The sequence below is a fragment of the Alosa sapidissima genome, chromosome 5, assembly GCF_018492685.1.
Source record: "Alosa sapidissima isolate fAloSap1 chromosome 5, fAloSap1.pri, whole genome shotgun sequence".
Classification (NCBI taxonomy): Eukaryota; Metazoa; Chordata; class Actinopteri; order Clupeiformes; family Clupeidae; genus Alosa; species Alosa sapidissima.
The window spans coordinates 22147336-22172705 of record NC_055961.1 but is presented as its reverse complement, the minus strand read 5'-3'; the positions used below and the strand labels follow the sequence as shown (position 1 = coordinate 22172705).

At 40.0% G+C, this 25370-nt stretch overlaps 1 protein-coding gene across 1 annotated transcript; it reads right to left on the bottom strand.

Annotated features, from left to right (window-relative positions):
• Positions 1-17855: 17855 nt before the first annotated feature.
• lrrc32 (leucine rich repeat containing 32) lies at positions 17856-24835 on the bottom strand. The gene is made up of 3 exons (XM_042093793.1): positions 24658-24835; positions 23871-23961; positions 17856-21028 (listed from the first exon to the last, which is right to left on the bottom strand). Exons 2-3 carry the CDS (start codon positions 23955-23957, stop codon positions 19157-19159), a joined length of 1959 nt encoding a protein of 652 aa, XP_041949727.1. The 5' UTR covers positions 23958-23961; positions 24658-24835; the 3' UTR covers positions 17856-19156.
• Between the last annotated feature and the right edge of the window lie 535 nt (positions 24836-25370).

Here is a 25370-nt window from a genome sequence, read left to right as displayed (position 1 = left end):
AACATAAGGCCTGGGGGCCAGATCAAGGCCGCCAGCAGGTTTCAGGCCCCCCAGATGTTTTGGGTAGGTAGGGAAAATTAGGAGGAAAAAAAAGGCATTCACATCCAGTTGTCTTCAACAATGGGTAATAAGAAATATCTCTATGATATGATACATTGATTAAACCGCATTACAAACCATCCTTAGAAAGGAATAGGCCAACAAAAACTGACATGGAAGTAGAGAATTTCACAAAGTATCTGACAGCAGTACATGATTTGTACTGTACACTCTGATACCCAAGCAGAAAAATTATAATGACCATGACAATGAAGGCCCCCATAAGGTCTCATTCCAACAAATCTGGCCCCCTGCCTGATATTAGTTTGACATCCCTACCCTAAACTCAACATGCAACAGAGTTATCTTTCATTTGACCCTGGAGAGGATTAAACCATACAGAGTGAAACTACACAAAAACAATGTGTGAACCCAATCATTTATGAAGCAACCTCCTCAGGTGTGATACTCTTTCAAAAAAAAGTTGGCCTCAAGTGCAAAACAGCATGCTGTTAACATGATCCCAGGATTAACACTCCGCTCTGTCTGTACTTTACTGCAGTCTTTTGTGGCACTTGATATCTCTTCATTCTTTCAGCTCTGAAAGTCCCGTTTGTGTTCTCAGAGCGAAGTTCGGAGGAATCATTTATCCTGTATACTGATGCCTCTGAAAAGAAGGGAGGCTGAAGAAGCACAGAGACTTCTTTGGGAGTGGAGTGTTCTACAGAATCCCCACACTGGTTATACTGGCTTTATTTACATAGTGGAAGTGATATGTTGTGTGAGTATGCCCTCCTGGGTTGGACATCTGACTAGCCTTTTACTGAATCAAGGCAGAAACATATGGTTCTCTTTAGCAGCATGTTGACTAATACTCTAACTTTCCCCTTCAATTCTGTGAGTAATGTTCCCAGACAAAGTGTTTCGAGTTGCCTCACTCCTCATGTCTACTAAACAACACACTACAAAATCCCAGCTGTTCTTTTTCACTACCCCAGAAAGAAGAATTCTTTCAAATGGAATTTGACCCAAGACCATATTTAAGAAAACATTTATAAATCACAAAACAAAATCTGAATGTAGTTTGACTTTAAAACTTTATCCAATTGTCCATCCAACACAGAACGAAAGTGAGGACTGTTAACAGTTAACTTGATCATGGCTTTGTCTTAATCAAGGCGATCCAAGCACATTATGTAGCCCTACTTCAAATGATGCTCTTAGCATCTTTAAAGCTCAAGGCTTTGCAGGAACTTTCTTATGCCAATTAACATGTTTCTCATGTGTAACAGTACAGATGAGCATTTTACAAGCGGATTTTTACAAGCCAATGAAAGTCAGGCTTTTGCAACAGTCCTTTCTTTTCCAACAAAATAAATCTGTTTTGTGCACAAACATGTTTTACTAAGGTACTTAAGAGTTGATAAAATGTTTCAATGAAAAAAGTAAGATAAACAATTATCTTGTTTTACAGTATAACGGAGTACAATGAGAAATATAAGAACACTGGTCAGCTAAGTCGTCTGTGTCTGATTAGTAGAAACAGGATGTTTTAGGCATGCTTTACAGTCTAGGCATGCTGTCAAATTTAAATGCCATGCTCATCCCTTTGGTATGTGGTAAGATAAGACAGTGTTATCCAAATGTTGCAATCTATGACCATTCATTCATCATATGACAGAGAGCAGTTTGGCTAAAAGGGCCCCTCTGCCTCTCTTCAACAGCAGCTTTCAGATCACAAGCTCCACAAACCACTGCCTTTGAGAGGGGGAGAGTAGCCATAAATAACCAGGACTGTGAGACTCCTGTAACCTCTGTGTTCTCATGTTGAGAAAACAGCTTGTATGAGACTAAAAGCCCTTTGGGACCTAAACATCAGGGGATGGGAGCAAGAAAACACTGTATCAAGATACATTGCAGTGTTAGTCAACAGGAGTAATGGAATGTCCTGTAATGAGAATTTATTTTAATTTTCACTTATTATTGCAAGATTTACCATTGATTTCATTTGTTGTTTGTTGTGTACTCTAGTGATGTAAGGAAAGCATATCCCGTTTGCAGATGATATAATTTAATATCACAACATAGTATATTTATGAAATTATTTTTCGGTAGTGTGTTTGGTCTTGCCAGACTAGATTCCTTTAAGCTGCTGGTGCTGGTAATTGCAGCGATTAACAACCCAGTGGTGAATAACTGTTAACTGCATAACTGTGGAGGATGGGACTGATGGGAACTTCCATAAAAACGTTCAGTTGCATTCAGAGAAACTTTAATTGTGCAGAACAGTCGTATGGCATCTACATAGAAGTACTGAATTTTCAAACAAATTGAGTTGTAAGAAGCTGAAAACCCCAGAAGACCAATCAAAACTGACACAAACTACTGTGTAACATATGGCAATATTAATAATCAATATAACTAACCCTGACATTATCTTCTTTTCATACATTGTTACTAGAGTCCTAGAGTAACCAATCACGATTTTTGACATTAATATAGACGTCTGATTCGGTATCTTACATTCTTATTATATTTGATGTATAGACCCAGTCCCAGTGAGCTAAACAAGCAGGAAAACACCTCATACGCTATACACGTCAACTTCATGTCGCACATCTCTAAAACAGGAAATGTGTCCAGACAATCCAGACAACTAAAATGTAGGGGCGTGACTACTCTTGGTGAGATGTTGAGTATCAAATTACAAGCTCCAGCTCATGGTGTAGTTTTCAGATGTATTTTCTCTTCTGTCACAGAATTCTAAGAATGCGTTATTAGGAGGACTGGTCTGACTCATTAAACTCACAAGAAATCTTGACGCTGTTTGTTTTTTTTCATGTAAGAAGTAGAAGTGGCCGAGTCTTTCTCATTTAGCTATGGTTTACTGCTCATGGTGCTGAAAAATAATATTGTCAAATAATCTATTTGCTGTCTCTCTATTAAAAGTGACAGCCCCAGAGGCCTTGCATAACACCATGAATCAATGCCTCAGAGGCCTCAGAGAGGAAGTTTCAGACAGTAATGATGTTTTGTCTGGCCATAATGTCTGTGCTACAAAGGATGCTGGGCTCAATTTGTGCAGACATGGTCTGGTAAATATAATTAGGCCTCTTAGGCAGTGGAAGTTCATGCCCTAAATAACTATAAACAGTTCTGTAAGTACTCAAAAAACATTGTGTCAGAGGCAGCTATCAAACAGTCAAATCAGAATATATTGGAATGTTGGAATGCTCCATTCAAAGTAATATGCTCCACTATTGTATAAGCATTACTTAAACGTATACTATATACATTCACCAGCAATATTGAATGGACGCCTGTACATGTAATCTATGCCAATACAATGTATGTATGAATTTCCTGTTAGTGTCCTGATTTGCTTGCCTCTTTATTTCCTCTCTCCCTTCCCCCACCTCCCACCTCCTGTATTTTTATACCAGGCCAACCAAGTCCCCCCTCTGAGCAAGGCTCTTCTTCTAGTTCATCTTGTCTTGTGCCGAATCTACAGAGACTATGAAATGCCTTAAGAGACTTTAATGCCACAATATGAATCACAAACATTTACATTGAGTTGTTATCAGAGTAGAAATATAGTGTGTGGGGGGGGGGGGGGGGGGGGGTGAAACAAGAAGATAAAGGCAGGTAGCTCATCAATACATAGAATTCAGCAAATGCTTTAAACATGAATGATATTCACATACATGGAGTGGCATGTATACAAAATACAGGACATAAAGACAGATGGCCTTATATATTATTGTACTTGTAGTTTACTATTATTAGGTTATGTAGATGTTTGCTTTTTATTTTGAAGTACATTGAATCTAAAAAAGTGAACTGAAATAAGTCACAGTGTGAGGTACTGTGCTGTTTTTCTTTCATGTTTTTTTCCCTATCTGGGTGGTCTTGAAGGAGATCTACATTGTGTTCTCTTAAGCAACCTTAGAGGACAGTTAAACTGTGTGGTCGATGTGTGGATGCGTGAGTAAGAGATAATTGAGAGAGGAAAAGAATGTAAGTTTGTATGTATGCATACATTCTAGTATGATGAAACAGAATTCCTCATCTGTAAAACATAAAGACATGTAACTGGCCTGGTTCTCATCAAAGAGTAGACTCCGTGTCTATTTGGGAAGTCTTGGCAGTGCCTGTCTCCTTCCTAGGATTTTAATCTGTTCTAGTCATACTAGAAGACTGAAAAGAAAAACAGTGCTATTTTAGCTCAAGAAACTGCCGCTGGGCGATTTCAAAGGGTAAAATAATGATGCAAGGCTTTATAGTATGATCTTTCTGAACATTCAGTATTTTGCATGCTATCAAAAATATGATACCCAATTCTGTTTGGATCAAGTTACCATTTGTTCTGAACTTTATTACTTCAATGTAGGAATTTGGAGAACAATTTAGATGTAAAACATAAGGAATTCACTTAGATTAATAGCATAAGTGATTAATGTGGGTGAAGCTATTCTAGTCCCACCCAAAGTGACGGCATCTTGCAGGATATCTGACTCAGAAATGACTACTAAGTGACTCAATATCACATGAAAGTGACTGAGTCTGTTTTCAGTTAACAAACCACAAAAATATCCGGTTTCACTCCTATCTACCGGAAATCAACCTCAAAGTAATCTATCTATAAATTGCAGGAACGTCTGTCTGTGTCTGTGTGTGTGTGTGTGTGTGTGTTATTCGCATATCTCTCGAACCGATTGTCCAATTCATTTAAATATTGCCAGGTGTCTTGCTACGGGTAGTGTAGTGGTTAAGGAGCTGGGCTAGCGTGCAGTAGCCTGAAAGTTGTCGGTTCAATTCCTGGCTTCCACCGTTGTGCCCTTGAGCAAGGCACTTAACCCCAAGTTGCTCCGGGGACAATGTGATCCCTTGTAATATAGCTGACATAAGTCACTTTGGTCAAGAAGTGTCTGCTAAATGTAATGTAATAATGTAATGAGTAAGTGCAGTGCCAAGTTTGGCATTGTTTGGATAAGTAATGCAAAATATATTGTGAAATATATCAGTTAAAGAAGCACACGTTGGCTTTCTCCGCTACCGTAGCCACTCTCCCTCTCACACAGCACAGCACAAAACCATCGCACAGCTCAGGACCAGAGAGAGAGGATAAGCGGAGTTTTGGCACCACTGAATCACGGGTTAAGATGCAAGATGTTTGGATGATTATCATGACTGACCTCAACACTAAAGACTCTCTGTATGCAGTTTGCTTGCATGAAATGAAATGATTCTGCGATTTTTGCAACAACACGCCAACAAACACAGCTAGTGGCTATGCAAAATTAGCCTACAGAAAAAAGTATATGCCATAAACTGACGAATAGCTCAGGCTACTTTAGATTTGAGACTTTGAATAAACAAACGACAATTCCTACTGCAAGGTCCCAAATTGAAACGAGCCATATGACTAATGGTCCCGAATTTAACAACGTTTCAGAAGACAGCTAGACAGAGCGATGTCACTTATGCTACCAAAGACGGTTTTTGAGTCACATTGTTGCAAATCTCATATGATGATGCATTTTTCTACAAAATGGTTCGTCTTCTACTGTATATCGTTAAGCTATTCAATAGGCTAAACATATGCAGATTGCTAGGTCTTGTCTCCTACATTCTCCTCTTCAGCTCACCCCAACTGGTTTTCTATGGAGGTCAGACCAAGAGACTGAGATGACCATGGCAGACCTTCATTTTGCTAAAGGACACAAAGCTAACAAACTGTTCTAAAATCTCTGTAAACCGTGGCCTGGCTGTGCTTATAGACCCTTTCAATCTGTTCCTATAAGGTTTGCGGTTGAAACGTTCAAAACCAACGTACAAACAAATTGGACTTTAGTGTAATCAGGGACGGACTTCCAAATAGGCCCACTACCATAAGTAGCAGGCTACACAAGCCTACTTTCCCAGGCAAGGCATTTTACAAAAATGCTAATTGGGTGCTGCTAGAAATGTTGGGCCCCATGACATAAAATACTTTTTGACCTCCCAAAGGTTAGGGGGTTCGGGGGCATGCTCCCCTGTGAGGAAAATGTTGAACAATAACCCCTTAAATGATGACTTCTAGTGAATTTTGTGGAAACAATTTGATAAATTGACTTATTGACTAAATGTATTATATGCATTGATATCATATTACAATACATCTTATAAAAACCTACACAGGTAGTTATATTCAACTCATTTTAAGCAAGTCTATTAGGAGTTTAATCTCATCACATACTACATCAATGGAGTAAGTCTAGCTTCTGAGCTTCAAGATTTGAATAATGTAAAGGTCACACCTGTTAAACTCTAGTCTGGAGATTCCAGACCCAAATCCGAAAGATTAAGGGTCTGGCAATGAATAATGTAATAATGTTTACTGTCTGATTCTGGACTTCTACGTAATTGGATAACACTAATTGGATAACACTACGACTGTCATCTGTTTAGCTCGCCTCTGGCCCGCCTATATCAGATACACTGATGTGATTGGTGCCCCACAATACAAGGGACATAAGTAATGAGCATCATTACTCATTGCCAGAGTGACTCGCTGAGCAAATTCAAATTGTGCTCCCGCGAGAACTCTGGATTTTCAGGGTATTTAAACTCACCTTAACACCTGACATTTACTGAGGGTATAAATCAGAATCATAATCAGCTTTATTGGCCATTTAATTTATTTAATCTTTCCTCTTAAAGTACAACACTCACTTAACATATAAAGAATAGAGCAGTAACAATAGTACGAAGAGCAGTAGGATATAGCTAAGTATACAGTATAGCCTATGTACATTTGTAAATAAATAAATGGTTACATGCAGCTATTCCGACATGCCGCTATAACATTGGCGTCTAATTGTCGAAGTGGCGGCATTAACATTGATTTTCAAGCGTCCCACTATTGCGACATTTTTTTTTTTCATTGTCGGAGTAGCGACACTTGACCTTTTCTTTCAAACGTCCTGGGAGGGCCGTTTAAACCTCGTAGTGCATTAACTTCTGTGAACAGACCACCGTGGAGTCCATTATCCCGCTTATTCTACTGTTGCCACTTGCGTTGTGTTCATTTCCTGTTACAATTTAAACGTTTTAATCGCTAAAACTGTCTTGTTTGTAGAACTAATTTCTTCCGACACATAGGCTATCAACTAATTTCCCAACTCACAGGACAAACTGCCGTTACTAGTTCTAAATGGATGGTTGCTACGGCCAAAGGCCAGTCGTTAGCTCTCCCGTTGTCAAGCGGGCGTATCCCAAGATTCTGATGAACTTTAGCTTTGAAACATCGCTATTTTACTTAGCCTGCTGTCATCCATCTAGCTAAAAGCCACCTCCGTCATATGCTACAATGTTGCAATGTTCTGAACGTCTGCATTTTACAGCTCGGATGCAACGTGACAGTTCATTTAAACTTCACAACGAGTTTGGCGAATTAATATACAAGTGTGATACGGCCAAAAAATGGATCTACTTCATAGGTGTGCAGATAACATACGGTTAATGGTCGTTCTAAATTACGTAGGACAATGGGAAATTCAACCAAGCAGTGGAATAATTCTGAATAACAGACCGTTGCTAAGTATAACAGACCGCTGTCAAGGAAAATGGGCTTTGTGCTTCTAAGTCAATTCTTGCATATCACTACGCAAGGATTGGAACTTCATTCAAAAGTGAAAGCAGACGGTTGATCAGCTGTGCTAAAGAATGTTTGATTCAAGTTCAGCGTGTGTTGTTGCGAACTATTTGTTTCTCAGCAAAAGCCATGATGAAACGGTAACAAATAGGCTATAGCCTAAGCTATGTAGGCTAAAGAGTCATATTGTGGGGCGTTTATTGTGTCGTTTTGGTAAGTAGCCGTGTAGCCTAATAAGCGGGATAATGTATAGAACGCCGGTCATTGTCGGGAGATAGGTCCCTTCAGGGCGGAACAAGACTCCTCCGCTGCGCGTCGGGGTCTGGTTCGCCCTGTCGGGACCTATCTCCCGACAATGACCGGCGTTCTATACATTATCCCTTACATAGGTGGGATAGAGAAGTCCAATTGTCCGTTGTGCAGTAGGGTACTGCAATTGTCTTTTGTGCGACTGTTGTTGTCCCTGTCAACGTTGCCATGGTCATGAACACCTCAACAGGCACAGGCGGTGGAACAGCTGGTCCAATGGTGCAGTCAGAACCATTATCAGAGTTAAACCCTGATAGTATATTTTTATTACCATATTTCTCTTGAGACTCAATCAGGACGATGCAAGATCAGGATCCAGGCTTTATTCTTTTGAATGAGGGGTCAGTGCCCCTCAAGGGAGAAAAGTACATGTTTGTGTCAGCCCATCATGGATTTCACCAGATTCTCAATATTCTCTTCTAAAGACTACCGGAAGAGGCTGGCCTTTTATGCTCAATTTGCAAGGATGTGGTTCACGTGTTGATCATAGGTACAACGTCCTCTGATTGGCTTTCTTTTCCCGCCGTTTCCGTCAGCCACACCCAGACACACACCCACTTACTATTTAACATATTAGGAAGGCTCCTCAGGTAGAAATGTTATACAGGATGTTCTAAACATTCTTACACTTAATTCATTGTACTTCTTGTACTGAGACTATAAAAATGATACCAAACATGAATACATTTACAGTTAATGACACAAACATATAATTCAGCTAAAGTTTAACCCAGGTCTTTGTTTAACCCAAAGAGGAGATTATGGACAGATGGTAGGAGCCAGTGGGGAGCATTTCACACCTACATCTGCTTTGAATAGATCAAAGGGAGAAAGAGAATACCCTCTAAATGTAAATGTGGCTAAGCCTCCACCTAGGGCCTGTCCACACGGAGACGCTTTTTAGGTTAAACGCAGAGGTTTTGCTTCGTCTTGGCCGAGCGTCCAAACGAATCCTGTAAACGCACTGCCCGAAACCGCACTTTTCTGAAACCTGGTCCCAGTGTGGAGAAATCTGAAACCGTAGCCCGTTTGAGTTCGTTTAGACAGCGAAACCGCACTTCCTGTTTGCGTATCGATGATGTCATCGCCACACCTCAGCTGCCCTGGACTTGCACTTATAGTATTGCCTAACAATACTAGTTTTCATACATGACATTACCTACTGTACGATTACACTCCGTTAAGATAAATATCACAACTGATGCTGCGCAGCGCCGATAGCTTATGACTTGGTGGACTGAACACTGTTTTTCCCGGTGTTTTTTTATGCATTCTATACTGTCAGTGACGCAAGAGAACTTAAGTTATTAGGAAAGTGCGGTGTAAGTTTAGGCTACATTAATTTGTGCGTAGTGCCAGTGTCATTCATTTATTTTACATGTCTTACAACATATATACATGCATTCACAGTCGAGTGAAATCAGATATAAGCATACAAAGACGCTTAGAACTCACGTTAAGCCGATGGTAGCACACTGAATGCAAATGCGCGATTTGATGCAGGCAAAAGTATTGACTGTTACTAACGAAGGTTTTATAGCAAATTATAAATGTGGCGACAGAATAGCCTAGAACTTGGGTAAGCCTTGCGTTTAGTTAATTGCAGTGATAGCCAAAACTAATGTGAATCACGGACTATCCTACAACCAAAGAAAGTAAATGTGATTAGTAGGCCTACCTGCGTTAGCCAAATAAAGGACGGGACTGCACCCTTCACAAACCGTAAAATACAAAATACGTTTTACAGTTGGCTACAGTTGACAGTTCACCATCAGTCCACACAAACAATTCTGGTTTCCTTGCACTAGCCATTTCACCGTAGCCTATTCTGTCTGTTTTTTAAGCGCAAGTTTTGCAAGTTTGGTGAATTTCTGTAAAGACACAGTGCCACCTATAGGCCTGGGGTATGAAGTAATGTGTTGAGTCGTGTTGAGATGGATCCGTTTGGACGCAAATATTCTTGATACGCTTCCAGGGAAGACGGAGGACAAAAAGGTCGGTTTGGTACGTGTGGACTAGGCCCTAGTCTGGGGCAAGAAACGGTCATATAAAATTATTCCCTTCAACCCCAAGAAGACTGTGGAAATGACAGTGGACTTTAGGAGCTCACATGCATACAACCTCTTATAACATGTAAATTATATGTTTTATTATTTATTTATTTAATATTCATTTCATTATATTTTTTTAAGAATGAAGAGGCCTTCTGCCTTCATGGGGACTTTTAATTTGAAAAGGGGCTATTGTGAGACTGTAGGCCAAAGTGTATGTCTGCTAATGTTATTATTTTCTATATTTCTGATATGTTGCTGATTGGATCATAAACGGCCACAGCAATGAAGAAAAGTGAAAGTGATTGATAATGACTGACTGACTATTATTATGACCGCCGCTAGCGAAGCTAACTCCATAGCGCCCCCTTATGTCACTGTGACTTGTGGTTTGCATATAGTTCTAAACAACTTTTGTATTAACATGCCATTAGCCACGCCCACAGGAAGTGAGGTAATTGAGATTTTGTGCGTTGTGGATATGATCAATTTTAACATACTCCTCCTAGACGGTTGATCCGATTCATGTCAAAGTTGGTATACATGACGCCAAGATGTTTCTGATGCTGAATTGTGAAGCTTTTTTTGATAAGTTGTAATTTGACAAAATGGCGAAATTATTCATTTTAATACCCTTCCACATAAACAATAAATGTGTCATAATTCACCATGCATGGCTTGAAATGTTTTAAATTTCACAGGTCATTGAATACCATGTTAATGATAATATTCACATGCCCATAATGCATGTTTGGCATAGCGCCACCAACTGGCAACAGAAAGAATGACAATTACACTGATGTCACATGATCAATTTTAACATACTGCTCCTAGACGGTTTGTCAGATTCATGTGAAATTTGGCAAACATTATGTCAAGATGTCGCTGATGTTAAATTGTGAAGGGATTTTTGATATGTTGTAATATATTATGGTTTTAATATCTCACCACACAAAGGAAATGTGTCATAAATCACAGTGCATTGAATGAATGGTCTGAAACTTCTCAGGTTAATAGATATCATGATTATGATGATATCCAGACATTCAATAGGCCTGCCTGGCATAGCGCCACCACCTGGCCAAGCAGGAAATGTGCCAGAAATGGACAATGGCTTAAGTGATTGATCTGAAACTTTATAAAATATTGGATATCATTATTGTGATGATATTCACATGCATAATTCACAGGCCTAGCATAGCGCCACCATCTGGCCAAAAAGTGTATCAGAAATGTTCTTTGCTTAAAATGAAATCTGAAAATTCTCAGGTTAATGTATTATGATTATGATGACACACAATGAGCCTGCCTTGCATTGTGCCCCCACCTGGCCAAGCAAGTAAATGTGCCAGAAAATAACATGGAAAAACAAATAGCACACACATCAAATATGTAAATTTTACACATGCACCACGTTGGTGCTTTGTTAGATTCTGAAATGTCACGGGTTGCGGCCTGCAGGTGCTCGGGCCTGCCACTGCCGCTTGCGGCTATATTTATTATTCTTATTTGTAGTGAATGTGACTGATTAGCCCAATTTGAGCTCGGACGGTCCTGGGACAGTGAGGGCAGAGGATAGCATGTATATTAGGGAAAGAATTGTTGGTGCGCTCTCTCTTGGCTTTTCTTTGCTTTTCTGCGGCCTCTGACCTGGCCACTTCATAGGCTGCTGCTCCAGTTCGAAGTGTCGATCGCCACAGTTCCTGTGCAGTGGCCTCCCAGGTGTCAGCATTGATGTTAAAGTTTTTGAGGGAGGATTTTAGGGAGTCTTAGAAACGTTTCTTTTGCCCTCCCTGACAACGTTTCCCCTGGAGAAACTCTGCAAAAAGGAGTTGCTTGGGAAGACGATGGTCTGGCATGCGGACTACATGGCCTGCCCAACGAAGCTGGCAAAAACTTCTGTCTCAGGGATCTTGTCTTGCCACTTGATGTTTGGGAGCTTTCTCAGGGATGTTGTGTGGAAGTGATTCAGCTTTTTGGGATGACATTGGTAAACTGTCCAGGTTTTACAGGCATAGAGGAGTGTGGGGATAAGTAAATAATGTCTACTTTCAGTTTTGTTTGCAAGGTACAGTAATACCTGTAATACCTGCTCTGTTCCATACATTTGGATATAGCTTACCAAAGGTAGTACTGGCTTTCGCAGTTCTGGCACTCACTTTGTCGTCAATGGTGGTGCCAAGGTAGGTAAACTTGTCCACAGCATTCAGCTTTTGGTCCTGTATGCTGATGTTGGGTTCCATGTACACTTTTCCTGGGCCTGGTTGGTACATTACCTCTGTTTTCTTTGCATTGATTGAGAGTCCAAAATTGGTGCAAGCATCTGAGAAAGCATTGATAATGTGTTGCATGCCTGACTCCATGATGGTGTTGAGGGCACAGACATCGCAAACAGAAGATGAGGCCTGTCTTGACTTTGGATTTGGCTTGGAGTCTCCTAAGGTTGAATAGTTTGCCATCTGTGCGATATCTGATGTTGCTCCCTTTGTTGTTCTCTCTAAAAACATCAGTCAACATGGCAGAAAACATCAGGCTGAACAAAGTTGGAGCAAGCACGCAACCCTTTTTGACCCCACTGATAACAAGAAAAGTCTGTGATGTCATACCACTGTCCTGAAATCATCAGAGAATGCCACTACAGTTGGGATGATAGAAAGTGATATGAAAGTATGTTTGATTTTTTATTCAGTGGTAGCTGGAGAGATATATCTATCGTCTGTGTCTGAGAGCTGCTCTTGAGCACTGGGGAGAAGGGTCATGTGCTGTAAGAAAAATAAATCAGGTGGCTGGAGAAAGCCGTCCTCTAATTGATACCACATGGGAATGTAAGCCTTGGGGGTATTGCGGGCAAAGCAATTCGGTACAATATATGTTAAGAGCTGACAGGGAAGCATCCATACTTTAGGAGAGAGCACAACATACAGTATTTGCGATTTCATCTTAAATACCGGTACATAGATGCTACAAACTGGTTTGGATAACTGCAATAGTAAAAGTAACATCAATTTTATGGCTGATAACTTTGGTGGAATAGAGCAGTGGTTCTCAAATGGGGGTACGTGAAGGCACTCCAGGGGGTACGTGAGATTTTAAAATATAAATATATTTAAAAAGTAGAATCCATGCAAAAATACTTTAAAAACAATTATTTAATAAATATTTCAGGAAAATATAAGGAAATTTTATAATTCAGTAGGCTATTCAATTTTATTATCCTAAAAATCCAGTCCCCCCATACCAGGATGGTTCGACCCAACCTATCACATGCCACCGGCCATCACCTGTCAATCACTGTCAAAACTCAAATGATGGAGTCGTGGTTGAAGCGTAGCGGTAATTCTTGTGAAAACACGGAGGGACAAGTGGCAAAGAAGGCCAAACCAGAGCCGGTAAAATTCCGTGCTCTGTTTTAAGTCTTTTTTTTCTCAACTAAAAATGCTTTGCGCTGGTTAGGGGGTACTTGGCTGAAAACATTTTTCACAGGGGGTACATCACTGAAAGAAGGTTGAGAACCACTGGAATAGAGGACTGGACCGATAATAGGAGATGAAGACTCCTTTCCTCGCACAATACAATATAACCACCAGTTTTGATTGTAGAGCTAACCAATTCTAAATGGCAAATGGCTATCCACCAGCCTTTAAGAAAAGTGTCATTCTACTACTCACTTGTTGCCTCAAGCTAATAAAATCCTATTTCTCGCAGAATCCTGGACGTTACCCCTTGATTATATCATCTGGTTGCACAGCTAATTGCTCTGTTAAAGTTAAGCGATTTTGTTTTACCCTCATTAAAAACAAAGGTTTTATGGCTAGGCTGGCTATGGGCAACAGTTGCCAGCAATCAGAGACACCTGTCTGATTTCCAATCAGAGACACCTGTTTCTCCATTGGCCTCCAGTGATTTATCACTCGATTGTTGCCCCCACCAAGATGGCGGTGCTTTTCTGGAGCCCAATGCAGTGTCTAGGTTTCTAGTATCTATAATGACGGCTGCGCTATAGTAAATGTTTTTTGACGGAAAAGTTGTTGGGCCCGTGACGTCGGACTTAACAACCGGATACTGCACAGCTGATGATGCCAGTCTTTGGATTGTTGGATTGTCTTTATGACGATGGAACACCAACTCCAACTAAACCTCTCTTAGGCTACGTTTATACGGTGACGATGAAAAGAGAAGACGCAGAAGTGGCGTCTCGTCTTCATTTGTTTATTCGTATTTAGACGAGCATTCTCAGGGGGAAATCTTTGTTTATATGAAGACGCAAGAGTATGTGATATTCGATTGGATATGCATTCCAGACCGCTGGGTGGTGGTGTGATAGAACCCCGGTATGTCACGCGCAGACATTCTAATTTGACAGTTTAGCCAGAGAGGTAATCAAGGATCTTTGGTTTAGCCGTTTAGACGGAGACGCAACCCGGGTCGTCTTCAAAACTCTACACTCTGGAAGGAGTCTTCAGATTTTTGCGTCTTCAAGCCCTGATGGCGGGGTCGCCGTGTAAACGAAAGGCACTTATGATAAAATATTTTGTCGTCTTCCTTCGCAATCGTTCTCGTATAAACGGCCCCTAAGACCGAACTTCTGGTTTTGCCAGACAAACAAACCATACAACACAACAGCATCAAAATTGACTCCTCTCTTGCTCTCACGAAGGCTGTAAGAGACATAGGCCTAGGTGTCATGATTGATGACTAGTTAACCTTCTCTACTGTTTGTCACTATTCAAAATTAGGAAAATCAGGCTGTACCTAACCCAACACGCCACTCATCTCCTGAACCAGTAAACTGGACAATAAACTGTCGCTGTAAAAAGTCCACCGAGTTGCTGATCTACAAGATTGCCCACGACTTCGGACTGTTATGCTTCCAGTGATCTCAAGACTAACAAGGCCTAACGTTAACGTTATCTCCAGACTGCCAGTGAGTGTAAAGAACTTTGTTGGCGTTGCATCAGTTGTGGAGACAGCTGTGCGCAGTTTCACGCGAGTCACCATTGCCCTTGGACATTTTCAGCCGGTTGGAAATTGGACTAATTTTATTTTTAATTTTTATTTATTTTATTTTTTAATTTGTTTGTTGTCTGTCTTAGTGTCACGGGTACGCTGGCGACTACTCCGCTCCGTCCGCTATTGTCTTTGTTAGTCTATGTGTCAATGACAATGTCTTAAGATATTGTATAGGCTATATATGTGGAGCGCTTTGGGTTGTACTCTGTGCATGTTAAATGCACTATACAAATAAAACTGACTGACTGACTCATCTCCTGGACCAGCTCTGTAATGCAACTGTAATGACCTCCTCATGGGCCTTCCGACTTGTGTGCTGCAAAACCGCTACAAATGGTCCAGAACGTGGCGGCGCATTTGGTTTTCAATCAATCGAAAAAGGGCTCTACTGGCAACCCTTAGCCTCCCACATTAAATTTCAGTCACTAATGCCTGCTTCCAAAGTAATGGCTGGGTCTGCTCCCATCTTAAATGTTCTCATAAAGGCTTATGTTATACCCCTCGGCTACTGTGCTTCTCTAAAGAACATCGTCTGGCACTGCTGCCACTGCACACACGGTAAACCAGACTATTTTCATTTGTAGTCCCCTGATGGTGGAACAACCAGCAAAGTGCCACCAGAGCATACCTCTCTATCTTCAAGAAGCTTCTGAGTACCCAACTCTTCCGCGGGAACTTCCTCTCCTAACACTTCTCACAACCTAACATACACTTATCATGAATTTCCCTCCCTCTACCCCCTTTCTTCTTCTTTCACTTTCTCCTTACATTTTGGATATGCCTAGTGGGGTTGTGTTTCTTCCAAAGGCTCATGAAATCTCACTACTAGGGTGCATGGTATCATTATGTCCATGAAATATAGGACATTTCAAAACATCAGAATTTGCCAGCCTCTGACAAGAAATAAAGAATGGGTTGTTACTGGATCTTCCAGCAGGGCAATCATTCAGGCATATAATCAGGTGACCGGAGCACCCCCAAAACTGGAAAGACCGCAGTGGTGAAAATCAAGTGAAAGTATTCAGCCCCACTTAAGGTTTTCACTTTTGCATCACAGTGAAGCAAAGTGTTACGGCTCCCACACACAGCTGCGTTCCGTCAACGCATTCCAGTGGGTGTTCCCGACGGTAGCTATGCAAATGACTTGAAGTAAAACCGTAATGTGATTGGTTGGTGCCGTCCGTAGATTGGCTTGATTGGCCGGTTCCGTCTGTCGGTGCAGCAACAGCTGAACTCCTCAACGCGAGCAGCGGGAGAAACGCGACGCGACGGACCCACAATTCAGTTCGGCAACGGATCATGTGAGCCCATTTAAAGTGAATGGGATGCGTCTCCAGCAACGCGATGCACGCAGCTGTGTGGGAGCCGTTAACAACATACTTTACTTCACCAGTAAAATATTTACAGTATCCTCCATATTTATTGGCACCAACATTGGCAACTTGCAAACTTCAGTAATAATAATAATAATAATAAAAATAATAATAAACGTGGTAATAAAATGGTGACTTATCTTAACTGATATGGAAACAATGAAGAAAAATCCAACCTTGAAGGAAAACATATTTATTCTGAGAAAAACAATGTATCATAAATAAGTAAGGGATAATGTAATGTCATTATTGGGAAAATAGTAACATACAATTCAAATGTATTTGGGAAAGGGTGTTCACCTCCGTTAGTCAATGAATGGCTATAAAAGGCACTGTCCTGAAAATGTCCAAATTACAGTAAGAACAATAATTAACACATTCCAATTAACTGGAACTGTGATATACTTTTTTGGACAAGGCCCTGTGTTTATTTTGCCCTCCACCCCCCACCCCCCACACACACAATAAGGAGGATGGCAAGAAAGGCAAAACATTCCATAAGGACCACTTTAGAGTTACAGAAAAAAGCTGTATCTTGGGGTCTCCAAAAAAATCAGAAGTGACCTCCATGTTAATAGAGTTAAAGTGTGTGAGAAGAATGCTAAGAAAGGCTGGAATTGCTATAAATATTGGGACTTTGCCTGAAATTGTCAGATGAAATGCAAAATTCAGCTTTTTGGCAACAAACACTTATGGCGGGTTTGGTGTACATAGAAAGATGACTGAAAAATGGATAGTATGGTGAAGAGTCTGTGATGTGGGCTTGTTTTTACTGTAAATACCCTGAGAACTACCCTGGGTGAACCCAGACAAACCTGGTAGCACATTTGAATTTGCTCTACAGGTTGGTCTGGAAAGAAACCCATTGACATTTGTTTCCCAATCACCAAAAACCCAGGGATGAATATTTTCTTTGGAATTGATTTAAACAGCACTTAAACCTTTATTTACAAGAAAGATGTTTGCTGCACTTCTGAAACAATTTGGTAAGACTTTCTCCAAGAAATACCTGGTCATTTAAAAAAAATTCTCTGCCAAGACACAAGGACCTAGAAATATGGAGGAACTGGTCTCAGATCTCTTTCTTTGTATTCTCCAAGTCTGTTTTATTGGCAAAGGGTGGCTTTAAATACAGTGGTGCCAATAATTGATATATTGTGGTGCCAATATTTCTTCATGATATAGAAATAATTTTCAGATGGGGGTGGGTAGTCAGCGCCCTATATGGCTCTGGGGGAAGTAATATTCAAATTTCCCCTACTGGGACATAACAATAGGGGAGAAATCTGACTAGCTCACAGAAGTGCATGGTTTCTGACATCCAACATCTCTCAACTAACCCATGAAAAACTAAATGCACGGTTTTGTTTCGCACTTGGAGTGTTTGTAGAAGCATCAGAGACCCAAATGGAAGTACAAAAGCACAACAAAAGTGAGTTTTGCATAATATGACCCCTTTAATGTTGACTTATAGTCTTTACTGTCATCATGATGTGACCTTTAGTGGTTTCAGTTGGAGTTCAATCATGTAAAGAAAAGCAGAAGAGGATGAACGAACCAGGACAAAGCAAGATAGTTCCTCCCACTAGTGATCATGTGAAATACTTCCTTTAACAGCAGTCTTCCTTTAATAGGAGTTCCTTTAACCGGAGTCCTGTTATGACATAATATGCCTTCAGTGGAAACATCAAATTGAGAAGTGGGCTGTATTCTTAATGCACTTGTGAATCCAGGTAAAAAAAAGTACCTTCTTAGATTGTACTGTACACATTGTTGGCAATACTCGGAACAAAATGTGACTTTGTATGGGCTATAACAGTAGTGTATGGCTACTTGTTTTGATTATAACTGTTAAGATTTGTCTTATGTACAGTTAAGTAGCCTACAAAACAGTCATGTGCAAGTGTCATTTTAAACAAATTAGAATATTCCATGTTGAAAATATCTAATGACCATCTAATTTATGAGGATTACCATTCCATTACCTTTTTCAGTAACTGATAGAAATGCATTATTTACCAATGCTCTAATGACTGCTACGCACCGCCCAAAAGCACATATTGTTCTACTCAGACCATAAGAAAGCATTTAGTGGCGCTTAGTCAATAACAGGAAAAGAAGCTGCCGTGCCAGCAAGCTGTAAAAACAAGTGCAGGTGTTCCAACAAACTTTATTCCACTGGATATACTCCCTCAGCTAAATTCTAAGCTATCTGTGTAGTTGGTTCTTTGAAAGTAAATAAAACAAAATGTATTATATCACAGTTTGGTATTTTATGGTGTGTGGTAGGGTTTCAAAAACAGAAATAACAAAAACTAATGCCTTCATACATGGTATATTGAATTGTAGTCATTCACTTATATTAAAAATTAAAATTTAAACATGGGCACAATGACTATTCTACTTCCTGTTCTTCTGGTATTCTCATTAATTTCACAAATCCAGAACAACTTCAACACATGTTCACAAAATCATTAAAGTGCTATATAATATTAAAACATTAAAATATGTAGTGTTGTTATACAAAAAGTGCACATTCACAAAACCTTCATTTGAAAGTTGAAAGTATCACATGTAATGACAAATATATGATTTCCACTTCATGTTGTATTTACAGTCCACAGTGCACAGTGGTTGAAAATATCTGTGAAATGTAAGATATTTGTGTCCTTTTTCATGCAGTTGTTTTCCAATGAACCCCTCTTACTCTTGAATACAGACAGAAGTGTTGTGATAGTTCATGCCTTAAAGCTACTGCTATGTCTCCTCCTCTTCATGTGACAGAGTTTAAAAGCTACAACTAATACCACAATCAATCCCACAGAGGTGACCACAACAATGAGGATGTTCAAGCTTTTACTGTCCAGTGTCTTGCAGTGGTCCTGCAACACATTAGCGATATTGATCTCCACATTCTTTGAGTCCAGACATGTGACACTAGCGAGATCAGGAATCTTCACATTGGATGCCTGAACCATGTTGAGGAACCTGGGATTACTGCAGCAGCTAAGGGGATTTGAACTGACGTAAAGAGTTTTCAGCGTGCCTTCCAAAACAACTACTGTGTTATATTCTAGGGTAACCAGACTGTTGTTTCGTAGATTCAGGAATTCAATCGATGAGTCTTTGTTTAACAAGGGAAGGGATGTTAACCTATTGATGGACAAATCAACAAACCTGAGGTTGATTAAAACAGATAGGTCAGTATTAAGGCTTTGAAGATGATTTTCCTTCAAAGTCAGAAGAGTCAGTGATGTTTCTAAACCCCAGAATGCATACTTGTGAATAGATATGCCTGGATTCCCTGCCAGATCCAGTACCTGTAGGGGACTGCCATAGAATGCATACTGGGGCACAACCTCAAGGCTGTTTACAGAGAGTGACAAATACTGAAGTGTTGGCATGGAAGCAAATGAGACACATCCATGGCTAACCTGAGGCTGAGATTCGCAGATTGTTAGGTAGTTCTGCTGAAGATGCAGTTCTCTTATGTGAGGAAGTCTGGAGAATATACTTGAGTCCAATGAGCTCAAATAATTGCCTTGTAAGTACAAACTCTCTAATGAGAGAAGTGTGTTGTGCTCGAAAGAGAGGTTTTGCATCGCGTTAAAACTGAGGTCAAGGGTTTTCAATGAATTTAAAGGGGTTTCATGACCGACACTGAAGGTCTCTAAACAATTATTGCTAATATTGAGTGTCTCGAGTAACATCATGCGATCGAAAAAAAAAGATGGCAAAGATCTTATTTGATTGAAGCTCATATCTAAGTAAAGGAGCTGTGATAAATCCTGTTGACTGATGCTCTTACTTAATCCATCCTGATCTTTAAATGAGCTCTCTTCAGCAGTGTCCGAAATATTAACACCTCTCAGACGGTTTCTAGACAAATCAAGGTACATAAGCCTGTTCATCTTGGGAAGAACGGGAAAGTAAGGTATTTTATTTTCCCTTAAATCTAGGTAAAGGAGTTCATATTCTGTGTCTATATCAATGGCTTGAAAGAGCTCCAGACTGTTTTTGCTGAGGTTCAGCAATTTAAGTTGGGAGAGATTAAAGTCAGTGATGCATGTAATAGAGTTCATAGACAAGTCCAGTTCAGAGAGGTTACTCAAGGATTCAAATGCACCCTCCTTAATCTCCAGAATTACATTATTGTGCAGATTAATTTTTTTGAGTGCTGAAGATCCAGCAAAAGTGCTCTTGTCTATTTTTGTGAGGCTGTTGCCATCTAGAGATAAGTTCATCAATGCTGGTGCATCTCGCAGAAAATAGTCGCTCATGCCTGTGTACAACCCATTGTCAGATAAATCAAGGCTCTCCACAGAGGTCAGGCGCCCCACATCTTTTTTTAGTGCAGCAAAAGCATCCAGGTTATTCCGTGAAAGATCCAGGACTTGAAGATTGGTAAGGGCCTTGAAGATACCTGGTTGGATGAAATGAATCTTGTTGGAATGAAGGTTAAGATGGTGAACGCTGGTGTAGACAGCCAAGACTTCCTGTGTGAGATTCTGGAGCAGATTCCGGGAAAGATCAAGTTTTTTAATGCCAGGGGGTAGTTTGTCAGGAATGCTTCTTAAATTCTTGTCATTGCAAAAAACATCCATCTGGACCTGGGGAAACAAAACAAGATGCCAATAGGAGATCATGACAAAATAAGAGGCAGAGGCAGTTGACTTGAGAAACTCACTAACTAAAAAGTTAATGGACCCTATTGGCAGCAGGAACGGGAAAAAAACAGCCTATTTCGACCTGGCAAGTTGTCTTATTCATTGGAATAATGTTAATAGTCCTATAGTCTCTGAGCCCAGTAGTGGCCAAAGTTATTAGATGGCCTCAGATGGGAGTTTATCATTGGGATAGGCGGTCTTTGACGGTCTTTAATCACCCTTGTTTAACACAATCTGTGTGCCAATGTATTTCAAGATTGCGGGCGGAGGGGCGATTCATATAGCCTACGGGTAATGTTGAGTTAACCGCAAATATAAAACAGCTTCGAGCAGCTTAGAAATGTTGCGTAAATTACCATGGCATCATACCCTGGGTAAAATGTATCTACCTTTCATTGTATGGATTAATCAGGAAGTTGCACCATGTCACTAGGTTACTCTGGTACTTCAGTTACTTTGGTAAGCCAGTAACCTCGCTTTGTAGTACAGGTCTCAGAGGGGTATACTACAAAGCAAGTTAGACATAACAAGGCTTTGTGTAAGATGGCTGGAAAACCCCTGAACTAGCAATCTGTGGTCATTAGTATTACGATAACCACGATGGTGGTCATCAGCTTTATTTGTCAAACCAGACTTTCTGCTTTAGACTTGTTTTGCATATGTAAGGGGCAGTGTTGGAACCATATGGCCATTCATGAATAAGGAGAGTTCTAAAGCTGCCCGTTTTTAACCCTTAAAGGTCTAGGTTTTTGAACATTCTAAGTTCCGCAAAAATTGAAGGTTCTAAAATTCTATGTTGAATTCAATGAACCCAGATATTCTTTAGAATGTTAATTTCCCAACATTCCCATCACACCGGTGTGACGGTACTCCTTTAAGGGTTAAAAGTGATTACTTCAACATTAATTAAGGCATGAGTACATCATCTTTTTGATGTATCTATTTAAATAAAACTGCTTTGATGTATTCCTATGGAGTGTACATCATGGTGTCATTCTTTCACCTCCAACAGTGTTAAATTTATCCACAGGATCAAAGATAAAATATTTGACAGAAGCTTCCAAGTATGGTTAGTCTGTTTTCCTATATAACTGATTGGTTCTCAGGTGGTGCTTTTATATGTTTTCAGCTCTTATCAATGCTCCAGAGCAGGTTAAAGTTTGCAGCATAAATTACTAATCACTGCTGCTCTTGCATCTTTTACACCTCAGGTTCTTTCTATGGGAAATGCCATAGATATCTACACATACAGTTACCAGTATCTTTATTTCTACCTCTGACCCAATGCTCAGCTACAGTAAACAGGCTTTCACTGGCCTGTTCTGACCATGGGTATGAATAATTATGAGCTTAACTATATATATAGTTTTTGACAACGTTACATGTACTGAAATGTTGTGTGAAGGTGTCTCTTTTCCCTAAGCAAAATTCATTTTCTTATAAGTTCAAAATTGCATGCCTGATTAAACATTATAATAGGCATTTAGAAAGGATATAGCGTAGGCATTTTAAAAGATTTTATGACAAGCTACAATTATGTGTCAATCAATTAAATTGCTTTGAACAATAAAATAAGTGCTACAGTTTATTTCTTGAGAAACTTCACTTGACAAACACTGTCCAGAACCCACAGCGATTTTGGGAACTTTTTACTTTGTATGTAAAATCTCATGTATTCAATTAATGGGATTGCTCAACAATAATATTAATTGGCTTTAACTAAACCTTTCACTTACTAACTTTGGCTAGGTCTACCCACTATTTAGTGCCTTGGACCACACTTTTCCCTCTCTTTCTGATCTATGCACTTTCACATCCAAGTGTGTACATGTGCTGCCATTTCCACTAGCAATTTTCATCTCAAACTAGTCCCCAATGTAATTTTTTTTTTTAAACAAATAACTACTTCCTCAGTGTACAATTTTAATGGAAATAGGTTATTGCGCCAGGAAGAATTGCAAGGCTGAACTAAGCATTTAAGTATCATTGAAGGAGTGAGTAATTCTTTACACTGCCAATTGATTTGTTTTGACTGCCGAATGATTGTTACAATCACAATATGATTTCCTGCTGGGTGCCCACAAATCGGTCCTCGTAAAATGCACATACATGCTTAGCATTATGGACAGCACATTATCCGCTGCAAGTACTACAGTAAGTCTGCAACCAGAGTGGTTTCAGCTGGAGGCTGCTCCAACTTCGCCGTAATAAGGACCATTCCTGCCCACTGCTATAACAATTTACAATAACGCTATGTGCCGGGAGAGGAGAATCCACAATTCACATTCAATTGCACAGAGACTTAATATCCTAAACTGTATTTGTTTTTGACTTGTGTGTGTGTGTGATATTAATCTAATTATTTGCTGCTAACACCATAATTTCCCTTTGGGGATGAATAAAGTGATCTATATATCCACTTTACACACATACAGGCACAGACATACGCTCTAAATTTATTGTACAGTCTACCTTACCTATGCGGTCACACACTACAATTCATAAACTCCTCACTGGCCATTATAGGGCATTCCAGCATGGGGCACAGTCCAAGGCATTTGTATTTGATTAACTCCATTTGGGTGCAGTGACTCAAAGTTTTCTTCCAAATACGGAGCTAGAGAGGTCCAAGCCCAGGCTTTAAGACTCAAAGTCAAAGACCTAGTTGTTGTCATTTTCCCAAAACATGCAAGAATCTTACTACAACTCAAATATAAAGTGATAATGTGGATGGTATTAAGAACAAAAACTGCAAAGCTAAAGCTGTCATTCAGTCATCACTTACCACTTCACATGGTGAAGATTGCTGTGGAGGCATGAAGGCAGCCACGTCATTGACAACAACCAAAATAAGCCAGAAACTAGCCCCCATGGTGCTGTAAAGAGTAAAAATTGTGAGGGAGTACATAATGCTTTAGTCAAAGACTGGATGACAAACCTGACTGAACAAGCAAATAACATAGCCTATTCATCAGGGAAGTAGTCCCTAAATGTCATGGCCTGACCTATGACTTTGCTATTCAGGCTATTTGCTGAGGCATAATTTGCAAGCTCTCACTACCTTTTAAATGTGATGCACTTCAAATAGAAACAACCACACTCTATTAATAGAACACCCGTTTCCTATTGTGTTAGTCCTAGTTCACGCAGTAATTTAATAAATTCCACCACAACTTCTTCTTAACGTTTGACTTAAGAGGAAACACCTACAGATTACACTCAGACAGCCTAACCAATAGGCTATCTTGAAAAAGTGATGTTTAGAGTTGAGAACAATAACGTTGATTGACCCCACCATCTACATTAGCCAGGTATAGCTTCATGTAGCCTAACCATGCATTGTAAAATTGTTACATTTCACTATACAAATATTGTAGCCTATATTAGACTATATGAAAAGACGAATGTTTTCTCTACTGAACTCTATGTTCACCAGCAACCATTCCATAACACTCTGGTGAAAAATAAATCAATTCCTCTCTCCACAAAGACATGAAACTTTTCATCTGACGTGATTTGCACACAGCATAGAACAAGCTACAGTAACAACAATTTGTAACCTAGAACTTTACCTTGATTGTAATTTGTAGCCTAGTATCTGCGGATGACAACGCTGAACATATCCGTTGTTCTCTCACATCCTCCTCACTATCCATGCAGCGAGCTCTACAACACCTTTCATTTCCAGTTTCAGCCAACACATCCTGTGGGAATATCCTGAATCATTGTTTTTTTTCCTTTCCGTTTTAGTCCATGCCTTATTTGGGATTTGACTGTCTTTCACTCTCTCCCTCCCCATCTCAAACACGCACACACGCGAAACGGGACCTTAGCTTTTTTCCCTTTAGTTTATCCTCTTTGCAACTAGTGATAGATTGACGTTATCTAATGTAAAGACATAAAAAGAACCCGTTGGTCCACTGATACATTGCTCTTTCAAACAGACCGTGCCAGGCTATTATCAATGCCTGGTCTTAGACCCATTAGGCTACTTCATGTTTGCAGGACAACGTTGCAGCCAGCAGGTGGCGATAAAAAACCAAACAAAAACTATTATCTCCTGTATTTGAAGTAGGCCTAACCAAGGGCCCAGTCCCAAGTCTTTAGAAACTAGTCTGTTGGACTCAGACAACATCCTTTTGGTTTGAACCGAACCACGATTCCAAGTTTTTATTGTTACCCAAAGCCCTTCACCTTACCCCTTACAACAGAGTTAAAAGGACTAGTGGTGTAAACCTTCCCCACGACAAGGAAACCCTTCAAGAAACCTTTGTCTCCTCAGGTC